Source organism: Salmo salar, chromosome 15 (assembly GCF_965601325.2).
Source record: "Salmo salar chromosome 15, fSalSal1, whole genome shotgun sequence".
Classification (NCBI taxonomy): domain Eukaryota; kingdom Metazoa; phylum Chordata; class Actinopteri; order Salmoniformes; family Salmonidae; genus Salmo; species Salmo salar.
Window position 1 is genome coordinate 94,856,840 of NC_138305.1, and position 24,960 is coordinate 94,881,799.

The 24,960-nt window shown below is 42.8% G+C and overlaps 1 protein-coding gene across 1 annotated transcript in view; it reads right to left on the reverse strand.

The window, feature by feature from the left end:
- LOC106572554 (von Willebrand factor A domain-containing protein 5B1) overlaps positions 1-24,211 on the reverse strand; it is a 49,779-nt gene extending 25,568 nt beyond the window's left edge. The window contains exons 1-11 of the mRNA XM_014146834.3: positions 23,939-24,211; positions 20,463-20,610; positions 20,084-20,245; positions 19,601-19,823; positions 18,611-18,768; positions 18,236-18,367; positions 15,205-15,329; positions 12,639-12,815; positions 9,166-9,276; positions 8,463-8,665; positions 300-414 (exon numbers count right to left, since the gene is read on the reverse strand). Of these exons, the coding sequence (XP_014002309.3) occupies positions 300-414; positions 8,463-8,665; positions 9,166-9,276; positions 12,639-12,815; positions 15,205-15,329; positions 18,236-18,367; positions 18,611-18,768; positions 19,601-19,823; positions 20,084-20,245; positions 20,463-20,601 (1,545 nt within the window). The 5' untranslated portion in view covers positions 20,602-20,610; positions 23,939-24,211. The remainder of the gene's footprint in view (positions 1-299; positions 415-8,462; positions 8,666-9,165; positions 9,277-12,638; positions 12,816-15,204; positions 15,330-18,235; positions 18,368-18,610; positions 18,769-19,600; positions 19,824-20,083; positions 20,246-20,462; positions 20,611-23,938) is intronic.
- Positions 24,212-24,960: the final 749 nt, after the last annotated feature.

Here is a 24,960-nt window from a genome sequence, read left to right on the forward strand (position 1 = left end):
CTGCCTGTACAATACAATTGTGACATTGTATGTCTGCATGTCTCTGTTGCCTTGAGTTTTACATACCGGTAATGAGAAAACAAGCCTGTAAGCCTGTGAGCCTGTGAGAATAGAATAATTAATTATTTCAAAAGTATGCTGTGAAGCAGACTGATTCTAATAGGTGTTTTGCTCAACAAAATGAATTGTTAATTGGTAACAGTAGTTTTGTATCCACTGCATAATGACCCTCCTCTATGACATTCAGAATAGCTGCTTTTCGCAAAGAGGAGGATAAACATGTCATTGGAAATTAAGACCTTGGGCTGCAGTCTCTCCCCTTCTGCCAAGAACTCTGCCGTTCCTTTGGAAACAGTAGCCAGTCCAGTCACCAGTCTCCTGCAAGCACTCTGACCGATGCCGAAAGTGAAGCACCTGCCAAAACAAGATACACATCTCCTCAGCTCAGGCTTAGAGAAAGACCTGAAAAGATCTATAGCTATCTGAGCCTATTAAAAGTCACACACCTTATCTCTCAGAGAGACATGCATTCCCTCCCAGAGAAAGCCCTATTGAGATGGTCCGGTGGTACTTAGAGGTGATGCTATACTACAAAACAGCCCCCTCAAAGTATTGGGTTATATCAGTAATGTAATTTGTTGCGCATCGTAGCAGAAAACTAAGATGATGCCAAATTGGAAATTGTTTTTCAGTCTTGAAAGCCAAGGCGTGCCTGGGGAGTGAGTTTCTTGAAAAGGAGAGAGAAAGAGAGATTGAGAAAGAGAGAGAGAGAGAGAGAGAGAGAGAGGGAGAGAGAGATCAAGAGAGAGATCAAGAGAGAGATCAAGAGAGAGAAATGGTCGGGACTTGGCTGACGGTCTATTTTCATCATCCAGTCTAATGTTGTATCTCATCAGTTTTCTCATTAGGTTTGTCAATTACACTTCACAGCTCATACTGAGGATGAATTAGAGATGGCTGAGATGATCTCCGTCTCAACACCAGCAGATGCACCAGCGATGGCTCCTCTGCATATTTGATGAGGTCAGACAGTGGGGATTAAAAGGGAAACGCAACATTTAGCATAGCAACATGTCTGACGTAGACTCCTGGGATATGTCCCAAATGGCACCCTATTCCTTATAGTGCCCTACGCTCTGGTCAAAGGTGGTGCACTAGGTACGGAATAGTCTTCCATTTGGGACGCAGCCCTGGTAGCAGAGACTCATTAGTATTTGCTCTGTCCACTGACCGGGGGTGTGCTGATTTGTGAGAGTGGAGCGATAATCAATCTGGACGCGTGGACGGATTGGCCAGACCACTGTATATCTAATCCAATCATCTAGGTGCATTCATCCCTTAAAAAGGAGAAGACTTAAAGTCATTAAATCAGGAGTAGTTCAGGAGAGGATGACTGCGGACTGAGATTGCAGATGCAACAAACAAAGTGAAACAATATCCCATTCCCTGCAGAGAGTACTGTGTTATTGCCTTTCTTGGTCTATCAACAGCTGGTGTTTTGATTCTGTAGGGGCATGTTCAGAGCGTCAGCGTGTTGCAGTGTTTGAAAATATTACTATTACCAACACTATATGACATTGTTGACACAGTGAGTTGATTTGACTTTACCATACCCAACGCCGATTTATTTTTTGTTGTCACACCAAATAATATCAAGAACTGTGCAAATATTAGGTGCATATTTCCACGCTTCATTTTAAAAGGATTACTGAGCAATAACAAGGTTTTGCACTTAAGCTCCCTCCAATCCTCTAGCCTTGATTACATGTCTGAATGCTGTGAACATAATAATCATTAACAAGAGAGGCCATGCATTTGCAGGCTCCATCATATTGATTGGGCTAATTGCAACCATCGAAAGCCACCAGATTATCACCATCTGATCTCTTGTTAAACCATTAATATGCTCTGAAATCACCCGCACAGCTGATCTCAATTGCAAACAACATTTGCCAGTCATTTACGGCTCCCTAACGGATGTCTAAATTCTCTTTAAGTCTTGATTGCAGCCAACATTTTTCAAGAGTAATTCGCCCTCTGGTTGGAATTATTATCGGAACAACAGTCATTTTTTGAGCAGACTTCCGTACAAATCTACTGTGGCAATTTACCTAACACGTTGTATGAATGGAAAACTAATGTTGATGGTGTAAACCAGGGGTATTCAATCAGGGGTCTGTGCCCCCCTAGGGGTCTGTGAATGTACTGCAGGTGGTCCGTAAAAAAAAAAAGAATATATAGATATATACTGCTCAAAAAAATAAAGGGAACACTTAAACAACACATCCTAGATCTGAATGTAATAAATAATCTTATTAAATACTTTTTTCTTTACATAGTTGAATGTGCTGACAACAAAATCACACAAAAATAATCAATGGAAATCCAATTTATCAACCCATGGAGGTCTGGATTTGGAGTCACACTCAAAATTAAAGTGGAAAACCACACTACAGGCTGATCCAACTTTGATGTAATGTCCTTAAAACAAGTCAAAATGAGGCTCAGTAGTGTGTGTGGACTCCACGTGCCTGTATGACCTCCCTACAACGCCTGGGCATGCTCCTGAGGAGGTGGCGGATGGTCTCCTGAGGGATCTCCTCCCAGACCTGGACTAAAGCATCCGCCAACTCCTGGACAGTCTGTGGTGCAACGTGGCGTTGGTGGATGGCGCGAGACATGATGTCCCAGATGTGCTCAATTGGATTCAGGTCTGGGGAACGGGCGGGCCAGTCCATAGCATCAATGCCTTCCTCTTGCAGGAACTGCTGACACACTCCAGCCACATGAGCTCTAGCATTGTCTTGCATTAGGAGGAACCCAGGGCCAACTGCACCAGCATATGGTCTCACAAGGGGTCTGAGGATCTCATCTCGGTACCTAATGGCAGTCAGGCTACCTCTGGCGAGCACATGGAGGGCTGTGCGGCCCCCCAAAGAAATGCCACCCCACACCATGACTGACCCACCACCAAACCGGTCATGCTGGAGGATGTTGCAGGCAGCAGAATGTTCTCCACGGCGTCTCCAGACTCTGTCACGTCTGTCACGTGCAAGGTGTGAACCTGCTTTCATCTGTGAAGAGCACAGGGCGCCAGTGGCGAATTTGCCAATCTTGGTGTTCTCTGGCAAATGCCAAACGTCCTGCACGGTGTTGGGCTGTAAGCACAACCCCCACCTGTGGACGTCGGGCCCTCATACCGCCCTCATGGAGACTGTTTCTGACCGTTTGAGCAGACACATGCACATTTGTAGCCTGCTGGAGGTCATTTTGCAGGGCTCTGGCAGTGCTTCTCCTGCTCCTCCTTGCACAAAGGCGGAGGTAGCGGTCCTGCTGCTGGGTTGTTGCCCTCCTACGGCCTCCTCCACATCTCCTGATGTACTGGCCTGTCTCCTGGTAGCGCCTCCATGCTCTGGACACTACACTGACAGACACAGCAAACCTTCTTGCCACAGCTCGCATTGATGTGCCATCCTGGATGAGCTGCACTACCTGAGCCACTTGTGTGGGTTGTAGACTCCGTCTCATGCTACCACTAGAGTGAAAGCACCGCCAGCATTCAAAAGTGACCAAAACATCAGCCAGGAAGCATAGGAACTGAGAAGTGGTCTGTGGTCCCCACCTGCAGAACCACTCCTTTATTGGGGGTGTCTTGCTAATTGCCTATAATTTCCACCTGTTGTCTATTCCATTTGCACAACAGCATGTGAAATGTATTGTCAATCAGTGTTGCTTCCTAAGTGGACAGTTTGATTTCACAGAAGTGTGATTGACTTGGAGTTACATTGTGTTGTTTAAGTGTTCCCTTTATTTTTTTGAGCAGTGTATATAGATAGATATATATATATACAGTGGCTTGCAAAAGTATTCACCCCTTTGGCATTTTTCCTATTTTGTTGCCTTACAACCTGGAATTATTATTTATTTTTTTGTGGTGGGGGCGGGGGGGGGGCTGTATCATTTGATTTACACAACATGCCTACCACTTTGAAAATGCAAAATGTTTTTTCTTGTGAAACAAACAGGAAATAAGACAAAAAACTGAAAACTTGAGTGTGCATAACTACCCCCCCCCCCCAAAAAAAAAAAATATGTCAATACTTTGTAGAGCCACAATTGCAGCAATTACAGCTGCAAGTCTCTTGGGGTATGTCTCTATAAGCTTGGCACATCTAGCCACTGGGATTTTTGCCCATTCTTCAAGGCAAAACTGCTCCAGCTCCTTCAAGTTGGATGGGTTCTGCTGGTGTACAGCAATCTTTAAGTCATACCGCAGATTCTAAATTGGATTGAGGTCTGGGCTTTGACTAGGCCATTCCAAGACATTTAAATGTTTCCCCTTAAACCACTCGAGTGTTGCTTAAGCAGTATGCTTAGGGTCATTGTCCTGCTGGAAGGTGAACCTCTGTCCCAGTCTCAAATCTCTGGAAGACTGAAACAGGTTTCCCTCAAGAATTTACCTGTATTTAGCACCATCCATCATTCCTTCAATTCTGACCAGTTTCCCAGTCCCTGCCGATGAAGAACATCCCCACAGCATGATGCTGCCACCACCATGCTTCACTGTGGGGATGGTGTTCTCGGGGTGAGGATAGGTGTTGGGTTTGCGCCAGACATAGCGTTTTCCTTGATGGCCAAAAAGCTACATTTTAGTCTCATCTGACCAGAGTACCTTCTTCCATATGTTTGGGGAGTCTCCCACATGCCTTTTGGTGAACACCAAACGTGTTTGCTTATTTTTTTACTTAAGCAATGGCTTTTTTCTGGACACTCTTCAGTAAAGCCAAGCTCTGTGGAGTGTATAGCTTAAAGTGGTCCCATTGACAGATACTCCAATCTCCGCTGTGGAGCTTTGTAGCTCTTTCAGGGTTATCTTTGGTCTCTTTGTTGCCTCTCTGATTAATGCCCTCCTTGCCTGGTCCGTGAGTTTTGGTGGGCGACCCTGTCTTGGCAGGTTTGTTGTGGTGCCATATTCTTTCTATTTTTTAATTAAGGATTAAATGGTGCTCTGCGAGATGTTCAAAGTTTCTGATATTTTTTTATAACCCAACCCTGATTTGTACTTCTCCACAACTGTATCCCTGACCTGTTTGAAGAGCTCCTTGGTCTTCATGGTGCCGCTTGCTTGGTAGTGCCCCTTGCTTAGTGGTGTTGCAGACTCTGGGGCCTTTCAGAACAGGTGTATATATACTGAGATCATGTGACAGATCATGTGACACTTAAATAAAGTCCACCTGTGTGCAATCTAACGAATTATGTGACTTCTGAAGGTAATTGGTTGCACCAGATCTTATTTAGGGGCTTCATAGCAAAAGGAGTATGCACCACTTTTCAGTTTTCTTTTAACAAGTTATTTTTTTCATTTCACTTCCCCAATTTGGACTATTTTGTGTATGTCCAATTCATGAAATCCAAATAAAAATCCAATTAAATTACAGGTTGTAACGCAACAAAATAGGAAAAGCACCAAGGGCTTTTACAAGGCACTGTATATATATATATATATAGATATATATAGATATATAGATATATATATATATATATATATATATATATATATATATATATATATATATATATATAAGTTTGGACACCTACTCATTCAAGGGTTTTTCTTAATTTTGACTATTTTCTACATTGAAGAATAATAGCAAAGACATCAAAACTATGAAATAACATGGATACAATAAAAATAATCCTCCTCAATATACACACAATACCTCATCAGGGAGGTGACCAAGAACCTGATGGTCACACTGACAGAGCTCCAGAGTTCCTCTGTGGAGATGGGAGAACCATCCAGAAGGACAACCATCTCTGCAGCACTCCACCAATCAGGCCTTTATGGTAGAGTGGCCAGACGGAAGCCACTCCTCAGTAAAAGACACATGACAGCCCACTTGGAGTTTGCCAAAAGGCAGTTAAAGGAGTCTCAGACCATGATAATCAATATTCTCTATTCTTATGAAACTAAGATTGAACTCTTTGGCCTGAATACCAAGCGTCACGTCTGGAGGAAACCTGGCACCATCCCTACGGTGATGTATGGTCGTGGCAGCATCATGCTTTGGGGATGTTTTTCAGCTGGAAGACGAAGGTTCACCTTCCAACAGGTAAACGACCCTAAGCACACAGCCAAGACAACGCAGGAGTGGCTTCACGACAAGTCTCTGTCCTTGAGTTGCCCAGCCAGAGCCCAGACTTGAACCTGATCGAACATCTCTGGAAAGGCCTGAAAATAGCTGTGCAGAAACGCTCCCCATACAACCTGACAGAGATTGAGAGGATCTGCCTAAAAGAAGGGGAGAAACTCTTGTTTTTTAGAAACTCTTGTTTTTTATCAAATTAAAATGTAGTCTATAAAGATATTTCGAATGGCATATATTATATTATTTTTCAATTGAAGTTGAAATGTTTTAATGAAATATAGGCCTACTACTTCTATACTCTTATATTCTAATAAGTATTTTTACATTCATCAATCTTACAGTTTCTGATGCTCCTGATGTTTTTCAGAGGCAGGGACTGGGAGACTAGTCAGAATCGAGGGAAAGATGAACGGAGCAAAGTACAGAGAGATCCTTGATGAAAACCTGCTCCAGAGTGCTCAGGACCTCAGACTGGGGCAAAGGTTCACCTTCCAACAGGACAACAACCTTAAGCACACAGTGGCCCAGCCAGAGCCCGGACTTGAACCCAATCGAACAACTTTGGGGAGGCCTGAAAATAGCTGTGCAGCAACGCTCCCCATCCAACCTGACAGAGATGGAGAGGATCTGCCTAGAAGAAGGGGAGAAACTCCCCAAATACAGGTGTGCCAAGCTTGTAGCATCATTCCCAAAAAGACTCGAGGCTGTAATCTCTGCCAAAGGTGCTTCAACAAAGTACTGAGTAAAGGGTCTGAATACTTAAATGTAAATGTGACATTTCTGTTTTTTTATTTATTAGAATAGCAGAATAGCAGGAGACCCTATGAGCTGAACATAACAGTATGCCAGTGGAAGGGAGGACAGTAGCAGGAGACCCTATGAGCTGAACATAACAGTATGCCAGTGGAAGGGAGGACAGTATCAGGAGACCCTATGAGCTGAACATAACAGTATGCCAGTGGAAGGGAGGACAGTAGCAGGAGACCCTATGAGCTGAACATAACAGTATACCAGTGGAAGGGAGGACAGTAGCAGGAGACCCTATGAGCTGAACATAACAGTATGCCAGTGGAAGGGAGGACAGTATCAGGAGACCCTATGAGCTGAACATAACAGTATGTCAGTGGAAGGGAGGACAGTAGCAGGAGACCCTATGAGCTGAACATAACAGTATGCCAGTGGAAGGGAGGACAGTAGCAGGAGACCCTATGAGCTGAACATAACAGTATGCCGGTGGAAGGGAGGACAGTAGCAGGAGACCCTATGAGCTGAACATAACAGTATACCAGTGGAAGGGAGGACAGTAGCAGGAGACCCTATGAGCTGAACATAACAGTATGCCAGTGGAAGGGAGGACAGTAGCAGGAGACCCTATGAGCTGAACATAACAGTATGCCAGTGGAAGGGAGGACAGTATCAGGAGACCCTATGAGCTGAACATAACAGTATGTCAGTGGAAGGGAGGACAGTAGCAGGAGACCCTATGAGCTGAACATAACAGTATGCCAGTGGAAGGGAGGACAGTATCAGGAGACCCTATGAGCTGAACATAACAGTATGGCAGTGGAAGGGAGGACAGTATCAGGAGACCCTATGAGCTGAACATAACAGTATGGCAGTGGAAGGGAGGACAGTATCAGGAGACCCAACTGTGGTTTGTGAGTATTATGATTTCCCATTGTAGCCAATTCAGTTGCAGTAATTCCGTTACTGATTTTTGGGTAATTCAGTTACCAAGTTGGCAATGGAATTACGAGTTTTAATCACTTAATAATTCATAAACTATATTGATAGCATTAAATATAACTATGTCTACCATTACTTGTTACTTCTGTGAACTTTCATTATCCTCCCACCTCACAAGGGAGAGAAATGAGAAAATATCTTAAAGATATGTGGATTTTTGGTAATGGAATTTCAAGGCACAAGGCAATGTTTCTTAAACTTACAGAAGGCAGAACATTTGTTTTGATATTAGTGGGCAGGGGTCTCTACTTAAACATTATTGTGTTTTGAAGTATTTCTAATACTTTTTAATACTTTTTCTGGTAGATGCTATCTAAGACTCCTTTTTCTGTATGTTTATCCAGAAATCAAAGCCTTTACTTAAGATGGAAAATGGTTGGAAAATGTATCTTAATTTCCCCAAAATATAGACTCTTAGCTTTCATTTGACACCCACTTTAACATGCTCCTATGAACTTCACATGTTGGTGCTCATGGGATCTTTTACATGGAAATGCCATAATTTTGAATACGGTAGTCTATAGCAATTGGAGACAACAAAGTTAAGTAAGTTGATGGTGTGTTAACCTGGTGTAGCGGGCATGGCTGCGGACCAGCTCGATGACCTTCCCTGTGTTGCTGACGGCCCCATCTGTGAGCAGGAAGAGCATGCGTGGATGACCCGCGTGCATGGGCTGCCTCAGGATCCAGTTGAGTGGTGCCAGGATGTTAGTGCCACCCATGTCAGCTCGGATCTTCCTGATGTACTCACAAGCCATGGTTACTGTTTCCTGAAGCATGGAGACGACAGGGGAGAAGCATTTTACTAGTCTTGAGTCTCTTGTGACAGACACTTGTAGCTGCCCAGAGAAAAGACAGGGGGGAAGCATACTGTAGCAGCATTTATTATAATAATACACACAATAACATTTAGTCATCTAACAGAGGCAGACAAGTGTGTCTGTGAATTATACTCGTACTCCGACTACATTTACAGTTTACCTTTTTTGTCATATAGCAGACGCTCTTATCCAGAACGACTTACTGGAGTAATTAGGGTTAAGTGCCTTGCTCAAGGGCACATCAACAGATTTTTCGAACCAGCTATTTTTTGGGTTACTGGCCCGCTGCTCTTAATCGCTATGCTACCGGTCACCCCTACCTGTACTACCTGTAGCTGTGAAATCTGTCACGCAAGATTAAGCATTTACTAATAGAGATTTTATCACTGACATGCAGTTCAATAATATTGACCTGAAAAAAGAAACACTATGTTCTGCTTGCCTCATACCTCATCATAGCTCTGACTGGTAGAAAACAGTGTTTTGAATGTGGAGCCAAAGCCGATGATGTTGAAGAGGCTGGCAGGCACAATGCTCTTCAGGATCACCACCATGGCATCCTGGGAACAGAACAGAAATGATGGAAACACAAGGTCAATACGAAGGAGAGGAGAATGAGAAAAGAGGGAAAGAGAGGGAGAGAGCTGGAAATGAAAAGGAAAAAGAACAAGACAGGCAGACAAGGCGGTCAATCTTTAAGACACTCTCTAACAACCAGCCTTGTTCACCTGGCTGCAAGTGTTATTCTTGACCTTTAAACATTTTCGGCTGCGGCAGTATGACCAGATTACAACTTTATCTCCATCTTCTCTGTCAGCAGGCTAGTTACTATACACTGGAGAGTGTCTTTGTGGTGCACTAGAGAAGTGCAACATAATCCATTGTGTTATTATTATTATTATTATCATCTCTGTGTGACAGAGGGACGGGCCAGTGTATTATTAGAAAGAGTATGCACAATAACAACCATTCATTTCAAGTTTGGCTGTAATCATATTTCACTGTATTATGCAGTTTTTTTACACCAAATTGTGTATTTAATACACTTTCTTTGTGAATGTTTCATTTATTTATGACTGAATCAAAGTTTATTGGTCATTTCAAGAACAGAAAGTGTCTTTAAGTGCAGTCGCAAAAACCATCAAGCGTTATGATGAAACTGACTCTCATGAGGACCTCCACAGGAAAAGAAGACACAGAGTTACCTCTGCTGCAGAAGATAAGTTGATTAGAGTTACCAGCCTCAGAAATTGCAGCCCAAATAAATGCTTCACAGTGTTGAAGTAACAGACACATCTCAACATCAACTGTTCAAAGGAGACTGCGTGAATCAGGCCTTCATGGTCGAATTGTTGCAAAGAAACCACTACTAAAGGACACCAATCAGAAGAAGAGACTTGATTGGGCAAAGAAACACGATCAATGGATATTAGACCGGTGGAAATCTGTCCTTTGATCTGATGAGTCAAAATTTGAGATTTTTGGTTCCAACCGCCGTGTCTTTGTGAGACGCAGAGTAGGTGAAAGGATGATCTCCACATGTGTGGTTCCCATCGTGATGCATGGAGGAGGAGGTGTGATGGTGCTTTGCTGGTGCCACTGTCAGTGATTTTTGTATTTTATTCAAGGCACACTTAACCAGCATGGCTACCACAGCAGCGATACGCCATCCCACCTGGTTTGCGCTTAGTGGGACTATCATTTGTTTTCAACAGGACAATCACCCAACACACCTCCAGGCTATGTAAGGGCTAATTGAACAAGAAGGAGAGGGATGGAGTGCTGCATCAGATGACCTGGCCTCCACAATCACCCAACCTCAACCCAATTGAGATAGTTTGAGATGAGGTGGACCGCAGAGTGAAGGAAAAGCAGCCAACAAGTGCTCAGCGTATGTGGGAACTCCTTCAAGACTATTGGAAAAGCATTCCAGGTGAAGCTGGTTGAGAGAATGCCAAGAGTGTGCAAAGCTGTCATCAAGGCAAAGGGTGGCTACTTTGAATAATCTCATACTGCATACTGTTTTGCCCATTTACCCTCTGAACGGCACACCTACACAATCCATATTTCAATTGTCTCAAGGCTTAAAAATCCTTCTTAAACCTATCTACTCCCCTTCATCTACACTGATTGAAATGGATTTAACAGGTGACATCAATAATATCATAGCTTTATCTGAATTCACCTGGTCAGTCTATGTCATGTTTTGTACACTCGGTGTATAATGGTGAAGAGAAATGAAATCCCGTAATTTGTTGCTATGACAAAAAGTTGACAGAAATTACATGATTTCCTTTCTTTTACTCTTTAAAATAAAGAAATACAACCCTCCTCTGACCCACTGAGTAACAGTAATGGCATTTTCTCTGTCATAAAGCATGCACGTACGAAGCACTTGTTATATGTAATGGACTTTCTTCATGACATGCAGCAATACAGAGAAAGTGGATAGAGAATGTTATAGCAGAGATTGATTAGAGAGTCAGCTCACAGGAAACTTCAATGCTTTTTGTCAATTTGAAGTCGTTGTGTCATAGAAAATCTCCACTGTTCTTTCTCCCATTTTCAAAGGTGCAATCAAATTGGTGCTCGCTAGCATTTTGGGGTCGCTGGCATTTTGGTGTCATAGAAATCTCTCTTTCTCCTTATATTCAGTCAAAGATGCTATCAAATTGGGGCCTGGCATTTTGGGGGAGTTTCTGGCAGATCAAAGAAACCGAGGAGAAATTATTTCATCATCATCGGTCTGACCTGGCCGATCCCCCCTCAGGAGAGTGAAAAGATTTGTCATGGGTCCTCAGATCCTCAAAAGATTTTACAGCTGCACCCGAGAGCATCCTGACGGCTGCATCACTGCCTGGTATGGCAACTGCTTTTCCTCCAACCGCAAGGCACTACAGAGGGTAGTGCGTAAGGCCCAGTACATCATCGGGGCCAAGCTTCCTGCCATCCAGGACCTCTATACCAGGCGGTGTCAGAGGAAGGCCCTAAAAATCGTCAAAGACTCCAGCCACACTAGTCATAGACTGTTCTCTCTGCTACCGCACGGCAAGCGGTACCGGAGCGCCAAGTCTAGGTCCAAGAGGCTTCTAAACACCTTCTACCCCCAAGCCATTAGACTCCTGAACAGCTAATCAAATGGCTACACAGACTATTTGCACTCCCCCACTACACTGCTGCTACTCTCTGTTATTATCTATGCATAGCCACTTCAACAACCCTACCTGCATGTACATAATTATCACCGGTGCCCCTGCACATTGTTACATTGACTCTGTACCAGTACCCCCTGTATATAGCCCTGCTATTGTTATTTACTGCTGCTCTTTAAAAAAAAAAAAATCTTATCTCTTACTTTAAAAAAAAAATTGTTTTAGGTATTTTCGTAAAACTGCATCATCGGTTAAGGGCTTGTAAGCATTTCACTGTAAGGTCTACACCTGTTGTATTCGGCGCATGTGACAAATACAATTTGATTTAATTTGATTTAAGTCAGGCTTTGGGGTGTCAGAGGGAGAGGAAGCCCATCTCTCCCCAATCAGAAGATTTCTGAGTATGAGTCACGCTGCCCTGCTGTGCGTGACAGACCAACAGGGGTTAGTCAAACATCACCACTCTCAGCCCAGTCCAATCATGTAACATTACAGTCAGATGCACTGGAAATAAAGGCTGAGCTGAGAGGAGTTTCCATTGACCATTCCATCAAATGACCAGTGAGTCATTGAGTCATTAATAGCACATCTTACATATCTAATTAGTAAACTATGTTATTCCTTCATAATTCATTCCATTACTTTAGTTGCCCTTAAGTCTCCATCCTCCAGGTTTAGTTTTGCCAAACTTCTCAGTTCATTATGTTTATGCCCTTATTAAGAATAGATTACAAATGGGTTTTCAATGTGTTATGAAGTCATGACAGTACCTTGACACAGCTGATGTTGACCCCGCTCATGCTCCCACTGCGGTCGATGAGGAAGATAAACTCTCCATGCACCTTCCTCAGGTCAGAGGTCATGGACTTGAGGTCTGGGCAGAAGTTGAGCATAACCGCAGGGTTGTGGAGGATGTCCTTGTGGAGACGCTTACGAATGATATCCACCTTCATTTGGCCACATGGTCAGAGCATAACATGGTGAGAGGATAACATGGTCAGAGGATAACATGGTCAGACAATAACATGGTCCGAGCATAACATGGTGAGAGGATAACATGGTCAGAGCATAACATGGTGAGAGGATAACATGGTCAGAGGATAACATGGTCAGAGGATAACATGGTCAGACAATAACATGGTCAGAGCATAACATGGTGAGAGGATAACATGGTCAGAGCATAACATGGTGAGATGATAACATGGTGAGAGGATAACATGGTCAGAGCATAACATGGTGAGAGCATAACATGGTGAGAGGATAACATGGTCAGAGGATAACATGGTGAGAGGATAACATGGTCAGACAATAACATGGTCAGAGCATAACATGGTGAGAGGATAACATGGTCAGAGCATAACATGGTGAGAGCATAACATGGTGAGAGGATAACATGGTCAGAGCATAACATGGTGAGAGGATAACATGGTCAGAGCATAACATGGTGAGAGGATAACATGGTCAGAGGATAACATGGTGAGATGATAACATGGTCAGAGGATAACATGGTCAGACAATAACATGGTCAGAGCATAACATGGTGAGAGGATAACATGGTCAGAGCATAACATGGTGAGAGGATAACATGGTCAGAGGATAACATGTTCAGACAATAACATGGTCAGAGCATAACATGGTGAGAGGATAACATGGTCAGAGCATAACATGGTGAGATGATAACATGGTCAGACAATAACATGGTCAGAGCATAACATGGTGAGAGGATAACATGGTCAGAGCATAACATGGTGAGAGGATAACATGGTCAGAGGATACAGTAAGAAAATGATTAAATAAAGAGAATGAGATCCCAATCACATCATGCAAGCTTTGCATAAGAGCCATATTCACATACAGCAATGACTTTGTACATGTCATTTTTTATACATATCTTGCATATCACATCTGATAAGAAAAGCATTATAATTTTATTAAAATGAGCTATAGCTCTACAAGGCAGCGTTCCGCTAAACTACAACACAGCTGTTTCCTTCATGCTAAGATCCATTAGATACGTAGATCTAACACTAAAATATTCTCCATACGGAACGTTTTTGAGAAGCTGATTTCAGCTATGCTTCTTAAATAAAAATGTATAATTCAAGGAAATTACGGTTGGAAATTTGTTTTGAATGAGACCCAAATGATTTGAAAGAGAAAGGACACTCAATCAACTGGTGCATGTGTTCTTGCAGGTAGAAATTCCAAGCAGAACACTGAGGACTTTTTGTGGTTTCCATAGTAACCCCTTTTTATCCCACACATCATTTAGGCTAAGTGTCCTCTCTCTCCCTCCCATTGAGGTCTACTGGTCACTTAAGGATGTAATTGTATCTACCACAGTAGTGCCATTCAGACATGTGGAGAATAAGGTACAATCTGTACCGACACGATTTCACCTCAAGAAAAAGAATAAACTCACCATTCAAACAACACACTTTAACTCCAATGTGTATCATTCATGTGTGGTTTTAAAATGATCTCAGATAGGTTGAAATAAATAAATTGCTTTCATATAATAATAATGGACACAGGAATACTGGAAAGGACTACTAATACAGGCCAAACCAGGTCTAACAAATCACACAAAACTGGCAAAAGGTGTGGATACGCAGCCCTTACAAAAAATAATTGCAGTCAGAGTGCAGTATAACTGCAGTACACTGTAGTATGACTGTAGTTAGTGTGCAGTATACCTGCAGTATACTGTAGTATAACTGCAGTACACTAGTATAACTGTAGTTAGCGTTCAGAATAACTGCAGTACACTGTAGTATAACTGCAGTACACTAGTATAACTCTAGTTAGCGTTCAGAATAACTGCAGTACACTGTAGTACAACTGTAGTCAGTGTGCAGTACAACTGCAGTACACTGTTGTATAACTGTAGTCAGAGTGCAGTATGACTGCTGTACACTGTAGTATAACTGTAGTCAGTGCGCAGTATAACTGCAGTATACTTCAAGTACTGCGGCCAAAATAACAGTTTATTTTGCAGTATAACTGCAGTTACAGTGCAGTATAACTGCAGTTCAACTGCAGTACATTGCAATTATTCTGCAATTACTGCATCCAAAACACCACAGTCGACTGCAGTTACTGCACTTTTACTTTAGTTTCAAAACTGCTATCTTTTCTTATAAGAGAGGTCTCATTATCTGTTGTTATTGAATATTCATGATGCTATATGCTTTTCTGCTCTAATTATAAGCAGCCTCTTGCCATTTTACAAAGCCTCTTTAATCTATATTAGTCCTCTCAGATAGCTGCCTCTTTGTCACTCAATAAGGCTACTGGGTAAGACGCAGATCACATCAGATCAGATGCAGCACTCACTTTATTTTCATTACTGGAGTCCTTCTTGATGGCCTTGATGTAGTCACTCTTCCCTGTGAGGTATTCATCGTACTCCTCCAGTGTCATGTCTCCATCCTCAATCAGCACAAGAGGCAGATGAGGATCTAGTAGGAAACAATGGGCACTAGACTAATATGGTACAGTATCACCTTGACAACAAGCAGGTTTCAGTACAAGCCATAACACTGATAGAAGGGTACAATACGCAATTCCTGCAAACACCTGTCAGAGAAAAGGCAGATGTGGCCAAGTAGTATATATTTCTGTCACAGACTAATCTCGGTTAAACCATAACTAAAGCCTTACGTAATTGGTTAGGTGCTCAATTAAGTTCTGGGTGTTAAAAGAAGTGATAGAACGAGGAGCGGAACCGTAACGAAGAGCTCCTCCCACTCTCTTTGCAAGTTACGGGCAAGTCTATGGGCCAAATGTCCCCTCCCCTACCAAAATAAAAACAATTCTAATACTTGCGAAATCGTGATTTATCCTGAGCACAGGAACTAATGCTGCTTGTTATCTCACGCATCCCGTTTTACCATGACAGATATATGGTACCATTTATGCTTACGTAGTCTGTCCATGAGTGATTCAGCTATGATCAGACTGAGGTCCCTCTTGGATTTTGATTCCAGAGAAATGCTATTGTTGTCAAGTCATATGCCAGCTCCACTACTGTGATTGAAAGTGCTTTGCTATTTTCTGCTCATATTCTTCTCTCCACAGGCATCCCTCAATACATCTCTCTGCAGTGAAGTTCATGGCGAGCTGTTTTTATTGACCATTTAGTAAATCAAGCTTTTGATGAAAACCGTCCAACAATCACTTTTCTAAATCATTTTAAGTTAATTTCACTATACAAAAACTGAGGGAAAACTGCTTCCGGCAAGTACTCCATACATCTCTCTATTGCCTTGGCCATCTGGTTGTGCTCAGCAGTCTCCTTGATGAGATTAAAACCCCAGTCCCACAGTGGACTGAATTGAATTGCATAGCAAGCCACTGGCCCCAGGGGCGTTTGTAAACAAAGCCATCTCTTTAGAGCCTTATTGGACAAGCAATCTGGGGACCCATTCCTGCCTCTGGAAGACAACTGGTCCAGGCAGAGATTAAGACAACCAGGAGAGGACTAAGATAGAGAAAGAGAGAGAAGGGGGGGTGGGGGTTTAAAGAAAGAGAGAGAGAAGAAAGTAAGGATAGAGAGAGATATATATATACAGTATATACTGTATATATACACTACAGGTCAAAAGTTTTATAACACCTACTCATTCAAGGTTTTTCTTTATTTTTACATTGTAGAATAATAGTTTAGACATCAAAACTATGAAATAAAACATATAAAATCATGATAAGATAGCGCCGAAGAGGATGGATGACGTTTTACCAACTGTGCTATTTTGTTAGTTTTTCTGCGTTGTTTGTAACTTCTTTTTTTAAACTTATTTTGTATATAATGTTGCTGCTACCATCTCTTATGACCGAAAATAACTTCTGGACATCAGAACAGCGATTACTCACCTCGAACTGGAAGAAGCTTTTTCCTTTAATGAGTCCGACAATAAGGATATACTGCTTTCCCCGGAACAGGCCCAAATCCCTGTCATTTCCGTGAAGAAAAGACGGAGGAAAAAGGGTCGCAGGTCGGGCTGCCTTCTGAGAATCCGTAGGCAAACGAGTAAACTCCCACTGCCATCCGTTCAATTGGTTAACGTGCAATCATTGGAAAATAAAATGTATGACCTACGATTAAGATTATCCTACCAACGGGACATTAAAAACTGTAATATATTATGTTTCCTCGAGTCGTGGCTGAACGACGACACAGATAATTTAGAGCTGGCGGGATTTTCCATGCACCGGCAGAACAGAGAAGCTACGTCTGGTAAGACAAGGGGTGGGGGTGTCTGTCTATTTGTCAATAACAGCTGGTGCGCGATGTCTAATATTAAAGAAGTCTTGAGGTATTGCTCGCCTTATGATAAGCTGTAAACCACACTATCTACCAAGAGAGTTCTCATATATATTATTTGTAGCCGTCTATTTACCACCGCAGACCGATGCTGGCACTAAGACCGCACTCAACCAACTCTATAAGGCCATAAGCAAATAAGAAAATGCTCATCCAGAAGCGGCGCTCCTAGTGGCCGAGGACTTTAATGCAGGGAAACTTAAATCATGTTTACCACATTTCTACCAGCATGTCACATGTGCAGCCAGAGGGAAAAAAAAAACTCTAGACCACCTTTACTCCACACACAGAGACGCGTACAAAGCTCTCCCCCACCCTCCATTTGGCAAATCTGACCATAATTCTATCCTCCTGATTCCTGCTTACAAGCAAAAACTAAAGCAGGAAGTACCAGTGACTCGCTCAATATGGAAGTGGTCAGATGACGCAGATGCTATGCTACAGGACTGTTTTGCTAGCATAGACTGGAATATGTTCCGGGATTCATCCAATAGCGTTGAGGAGTATACCACCTCAGTCATCGGCTTCATCAATAAGTGCCTCAACGACATCATCCCCACAGTGACCGTACGTACATATCCCAACCAGAAGCCATGGATTACAGGCAACATCCGCATCGAGCTAAAGGCTAGAGCTGCCGCTTTCAAGGAGCGGGACACTAATCCGGACACTTATAAGAAATCCCGCTATGCCCTCAGGCGAAGGATGATGACTCAACTCCCGTGTGATCTGATTAACTGTCCACATATAAATAACAGGACGAATTGTTTGCAGTGGATAGTCAATGATTTTCCCACTAGCACTGACTTTGCTGATGAATACTTTGTTGAGGGAAAATGTACATGATACGATTGTGATGTGTCATTGTCTCACTTAGCTATCCAGTCGCTCTGTATAAGAGCATCTGCTAAATGACTAAAACATAAAATGTAACACTGGCCTATTCTGTGTATGTGATATTGTATTTGAAGAGGCATGAGTAATGGTAGTCCCTGGCAGGCTGAATGGTGAGTGGTGTGTCCACAACAGTACAGTACCCACCACTGGGGTAGATGATGATCTCCACAGGGCAGTCGTAAGTGTACTTGTCAGCCAGTGTGATGACGACGCTGGTAGCTGAGCGGGCCAGGGGGTCTGCGTCGGCCCGGATGGCATGAGAGGGGCTTTCCACACCTGCACAAAGACACCTATAAAGCATCTACAGTGTAGAATAAACAGTGGAATCACATGAAAATACTAGAAAAAGATATCCCAAAAAAACTCAAATGAATCTTGTTTGTGTGAACAGAGGTAGCTTTGTACTCATAGAGGAAAGATGCCTATTGGTAATCCAAGTCACTGTTGGTCAGTGGAACATAAATTGTATTATAATACAAATAAACTGCAACGTGTAGATGGTTGTATGTTGTGTCTGACCTGCAAGGAGATACGGGGCTCTGATCTCCAGCTGGAAGCTAAACTCATAGTCAATGGAGTTGATGGCCTCTTCCTCCAGCAGCTGGGCCATGTACAGCTGGGGGGTGATAGGAGTCTGCTTATTTGGATCCAGGGCACAATTATGCCTGCTGTCCCTCCTGTGCCAGAAAATACCACAATAGAAAATCCTAGTCATTTAATTCAAAGTCTTGTTGTCACATCTACTCCTGCTCCTCCCCTCCGGCTTCAACGTTGCCGGTTTACTAACCACTGGTCCTGGGAACCATCATTACGCCGACCTGGCATTCATCATTAAGCACACCTGGACTCCATTACCTCACTCATTACCTCCCCTTTATCTGACACTCCCTTTGGTTCTTTCCCCAGGCATTATTGTTTCTGTTGTTCATGTCTAGACGCTGCTCCTACGTTGTATCGTTCCATGTTTGTTATATTAAACTTGCCACCTGCACCTGCTTCTTGACTCCCAGCGTCTACGTTACACTTGTCCACCAATCGGCTATCTCTCTGTCTGTGTTATTATTATTATTTTTAATTTAACCTTTATTTAACTAGGCAAGTCAGTTAAGAACACATTCTTATTTACAATGACGGCCTACACCGGCCAAACCCGGAAGACGCTGGGCCAATTGTGCGCCGCCCAATCATGGGACTCCCAATCACGGCCGGTTGTGATACAGCCTGGATTTGAACCAGGGTGTCTGTAGTGACACCTCGAGCACTGAGATGCAGTGCCTTAGACCGCTGCGCCACTCGGGAACCCAACATTTGAAATAATTGATGTCTGATGCAGGCATGCTGTGAATAACTTAACCTCCAAGTTAACAGTTAAAGTTAAAGTTTCCTTTAAAGATCAAAATGGCACCATAGAGTTTTGATTTGGACAAGATAGCATTGACATTCAGCTGTGGCACAGTGGTGACATTCAGTTGTGGTTATGATGATGACACTCTGTCACGGTATTCTTACGCTCTGTTGTGGAAGTTTGGGGAGAGTCCCTGCTCCTCGTTGATGGTCCTCTGGACCCTGGGGGTGCACACGGTGGGTGAGGTGACCCGGATACCCCCGTTGGGCAGGGTGGGCAGCTCAGAGGAGGTGCTGACCAACACGTTGACTGTCTCCAGAGGGGGGATGACCCCTAGGTTCACCACCAACACTGTCCTCTCCAAGTCCTCATCCAGCACAATATGTCCTGGAATACCATAGCAGAACAACTCACATAAATGGTAATGTTTTGTATTTTTCTGAGAAATATTATCCTTATTGATTGGACTAGAAATCAAGATAGTTGGACCCAAAACCACTAGCCTGGTCTCTGTTTGTGCTGTCTTTCCATCTCCTATTGTCATTGTCACACGAATGACCATAGGAGTTGGCAAGACAGTGCAAACAGATCTGGGACCAAACTACACAACGACTGACCACAGCACTTCACACGAGACCCATCCTTACCACTGCCACTCTGAAGGGCACCATTAGTTGGAGTGCAGCAATCAAAGTAACAGTCATCAATCTTGGACTTGTCTTTGATTTGCACAGTTATTATCTGGTTGGAGATCATAGCTTCAAATCCCACCACAGTAGAGCATTCTTCCAGCGGGTAAATGAAGACACCTACATCAAATACAGTTAACATTAACCAGAGACAAACAGGCAATTAAGTAAAAACTAACTAAAAGTAATGATTGATATTGAGAAGCACTGTGGAAGCTCTGGAGACAAGAGACAAGGGAAGGAAATTCAAAATCATAATTCTAAACACACTTGTATAAGGCCCCCAGAGAATGTTCATGATAACTTTTATATTTGTAATAACAAATGAGGTTCTCACCCTCAATAGGATTATCCTCGAAGTTATTGTAGGTCATGGATGCTGTCAGGGCCAGGGTGTAACCTCTGACACAGGAAGTGATCTCGCAGACACTGAGAGGCAGAGCATTCTGACTCCCCTTGTTGATCAGGCCTGGCATGGTGAGTTTCTTTTCGTTGCCAATCATAGACAGAGGGTAAAAAACATAATGTTCAGAATCTTTTTGAATAACTTGTACAATAATTCAACAAACAAGCAAACATCAGTATAAGTCTAGCTCTGACATCCTTACCCTTGCATTGTTGTCCAGCAATAACATCAAAGACAACAGTCAGGACCTTTTTAGTGCCTTTGAAATAGAATCATGTCTTTTGCTGTCCAGAATTCTGATCAGCAAAAACTTTACATCCCTGCAGAGCAGGCCCAGACAATAAAACCTCAGGAGAATTCAAACTATCAGTTCAGTCATTGCATGCTTAGACTATGCTTAGACTACAAAGGCGATTGGTGAAAATGAAAACAAAAACATTAGAGAGAGATTTTTTTTATGTAGTATGGTTGGGGGCCTCTGATCTACTGTACATGCAAGGCAAAGGCAGCAAGTGAAGACATATACATTTTTCAAGGTTATATTCAGGACACAACCTTTCAAATTCCCACTATAGAAAAAGCATGACTCATCCATCAACAGATGATCAACACCAAAGGTGCACTGGTCTGGTAGAATATTGCATGAATGAGGGTGCGAGATGAGATAGGGCTGTGAGAAGTGGCCAATGCTCATGGCCGACCTGTATTTTAATGCAAATGTCATCCTACAGTGCATTCATAAAGTATTCAGACCCCTTGACCTTTTCCACATTGTGTTACATTACAGCCTTGTTCTAAAATTGGTAAGATCGTTTTTTCCCCTCATCAATCTACACACAATAACCCATAATGACAAAGCAAAAATAGGTTTTCAGACATTTTTGCAAATGTATATATATAAAAAAAAATTGAATATCACATTTACATAAGTATTCAGACCCTTTACTCATTACTTTATTAAAGCACCTTTGGCAGCAATTACAGCCTTGAGTCCTCATTGGGTATGACGCTACAAGCTTGGCATACCTATATTTGGGGAGTTTCTCCCATTCCTCTCTGCAGATGCTCTTAAGCTCTGTCCGGTTGGATGGGGAGCGTTGCTGCACAGCTATTTTCAGGTCTCTTCTAGAGATGTTCGATCGGGTTCAAGTCTGGGCTCTGGCTGGGCCACTCAAAGACAGAGACTTGTCCCGAAGCCACTCCTGTAGGAAGGTGAACCTTCGCCCCTAGTCTGAGGTCCTGAGCACTCTGTAGCAAGTTTTCATCAAGCATCTCTCTGTACTTTGCTCCGTTCATTTTTGCCTTGATCCTGACTAATCTCCCAGTCCCTGACGCTGAAAAACATCCCCATAGCATGATGCTGCCACCATCATGTTTCACCATAGGGATGGTGCCAGGTTTCCTCCAGACGTGACGCTACGCATTCAGGCAAAAGAGTTCTCATGGTCTATGAGTCTTTAGGTGCCTTTTGGCAAACTCCAAGTGAGCTGTCATGTGCCTTTTACTGAGAAGTGGCTTCCGTCCGGCCTTGGTCACCTCCCTGACCAAGGCCCTTCTCCCCCGATTGCTCAGTTTGGCCAGATGGCCAGCTCTAGAAAGAGTCTTGGTGGTTCCAAACAAAGGATGGTGGCCACTGTGTTCTTGGGGACCTTCAATGCTGCAGAAATGTTTTGTATCCTTCCCCAGATCTGTGCCTCGACACAATCCTGTCTCGGAGCTCTACGGAAAATTCCTTCAACCTCATGGCTTGGTTTTTACTCTGACATGCACTGTCAACTGTGGGACCTTATATAGACAGGTGTGTGCCTTTCCAAATCATGTACAATCAATTTCATTTACCACAGGTGGACTCCAATGACGTTGTAGAAACATCTCAATGGAAACATGGATCAATGGAAACAGGATGCACTTATATTTTTTAAATCTAAAAACCTGTTTTTGTTTTGTCATTATGGGGTATTGTGTGTAGATTGCTAAGAAAAATATAATATTTAATCGATTGTAGAATAAGGCTGTAATTTGATTTGATTTGATGTAACTTAACAAAATGTGGGAAAAGTCAAGGGGTCTGAATACTTTCCGAAGGCACTGTATCTGGCAACCCAGACTTTTTTATGTTGTGGTGTCCTGGGTTTCTGTTGTGTTCAGAGAGCCTGAGCCTCTAACACAGCCTTTATGCGTGGTGTTGTGACGAAAGCAAATTTCCATAGAGACTGAGCCGTTGCCTGCCTGCTGATGATACTGGCCAGTGTCTCTCCAAACTAATATGCCAGTATTAGTGGCTGTAAGACTACATACAGTACAATACTTAGACAGAGTGAAAAACTCTAAACTGCTCCTTCAGCCAAATAGTATTTTTGTGAATTATCTACATGATGGATCTCAAAATCATTGGTCTTACTGACTCCCTGCCTGGACACGATGACTGTTTGCTGTCATAATGCATCCACAATTTACAGGATCCATAATTCATTTAAAAAAGATATTTTAAGTGTGCCGCCTCCTCATACTAATTAATCAAAAGGAGGTTTTGGCTGGCCCGGCACAGGATTGTCATTTAGTGAAAAGGTATAGGCCAGACAGATGCACCCACAGTGCTCACTGCGCACACCTGCTCTGCAATCAGTGTCAACAGTGCCACCATGTGTCCTAAGGGACACAAGATGGGAACAAGCAGAGATGCAGATGCAGTGTCTTGTTCCTCTAAAACGCAACATCTCTCACATCACAATGCCATTATTCTTCCCTTATTCTAAAAACAAATTGAACAGCATAACTGGACTGTAAACTGTTTTAGCTGTGACAATACAGAAATGCATTGTGCAATCAGATTATTCAGCCCATATTGATTAATAACCTATAATTAATAACCGTGATTAATAACCTAAATCCACTTTAAAAAATAATATAATATAATATATCAAAAAATGAGAAGAGGAACAAAAATGTTGGGGCAAAATCATTAAATGTTCACAATTAAGTTGATTGATATTATGCCCTTTTCAATAATGGCAAAATCCTAAAGGTAATCCATTAGTGTTTCTCTCTTAATGGGAGTTTCTTTTTTCAGTCTGATAGGCTGTGATAATGAGTGTGTCCAAGTGACAGACCCCATGAGACTCTCTCCTTGTCTTATGAATTGTCTTGAGCTCTTCAGAAAGGCTCATCCAAACAGCCTAATATCATCCATACAGTCACCATCCATACAGCACAGTCATGATAACACCACAATAACATCAGCTTTCCAATGAAACAGGTCAGAAATAACCATCTTGATAATACAGAATGGTTTGTATTGCTATTGCTGGATTTCAATGCTGGCTGATATAATTGCAAACATATCAATGCCAATATACAATAGACATGCACAATATTCAGCAACAACTACTGAAATACTGAAGTCTTACCTTTCATTTGTGTAAACTGGGGGTGAGATGATGATTTCTGTCTTTTGGGTACCCACTTTTCATGAAATATGTCCTTTTCGCTTCTATTTCTTTTCCATCCCTTTTTTCTTTCCTCTAGAGTATGTGGCAAATGCCAGCTATCAGAGGTGGGGAGAGAAACTATTAATTCAATGTCTCTGGCTTTTCACAGAGGAACTAAACAAAAACAGAGAAGGACAGTGGACACTAGGCAGCAACCTTGGCAGCAATATATTCAGCACAGCAACATGTGGTTATACAAAGTATCTCAGCTCAGTCTCTCCCCCCTCCCTGTGGCTGGAGTTAGAGGTTTTCAGTGAGAGAAAGGATGGAGAGAGAGAGAGAGAGAGAGAGAGAGAGAGAGACAGACAGACAGACAGACAGACAGAGATACAGAGCGAGAGAGCGAGAAACCTGTGCAACAGATTAGCATTCCGCCCTCCCCTTCCCCTACTACCCCTCCCCTCTGCATTCATAGCATCAGCACCACCCACTCTGCTTCTTCCCTGCAATCGATGACGAGAGACCCCATTCATGCATTCTTTTTGATAGCTGGGGGATCAGACTAAATTAAATGCAACGCCAGGCGTGGAGAACAAGAAATTATGGGAGGGTGAACATAAAGCTCGTCTCGCCTCCATCCAGGCATCAGCCTTCCCCCTCACCAGTTCAGTGCTGTGTCTCTGCTTTATTGCAAAGCCTATAATGTTTAGATTCTAATGTGGGTGATATGATTTTGGCTGTCTGCGTTGTGGCCACTGTTAATCTAATCCACCTGTTTTTTGTTGTTGTTTTTTTTTACTGAGGACGTAACCATGACAATCGATGTAGACCTCTAATGGCATCTTAAAGGACATTTGTGAGGGAGAGTTGGTGTGGGTGGGGGTTATTGGCTGAAGCTGCATCGTTCCACAATTAAACAATCCCCTCCCTCCGGCCTCATCTCCCCCTCTCTCTTTATGTGGACTGGCAGGTCTCTACCTGGCTGGGTCACTCATCAGGAC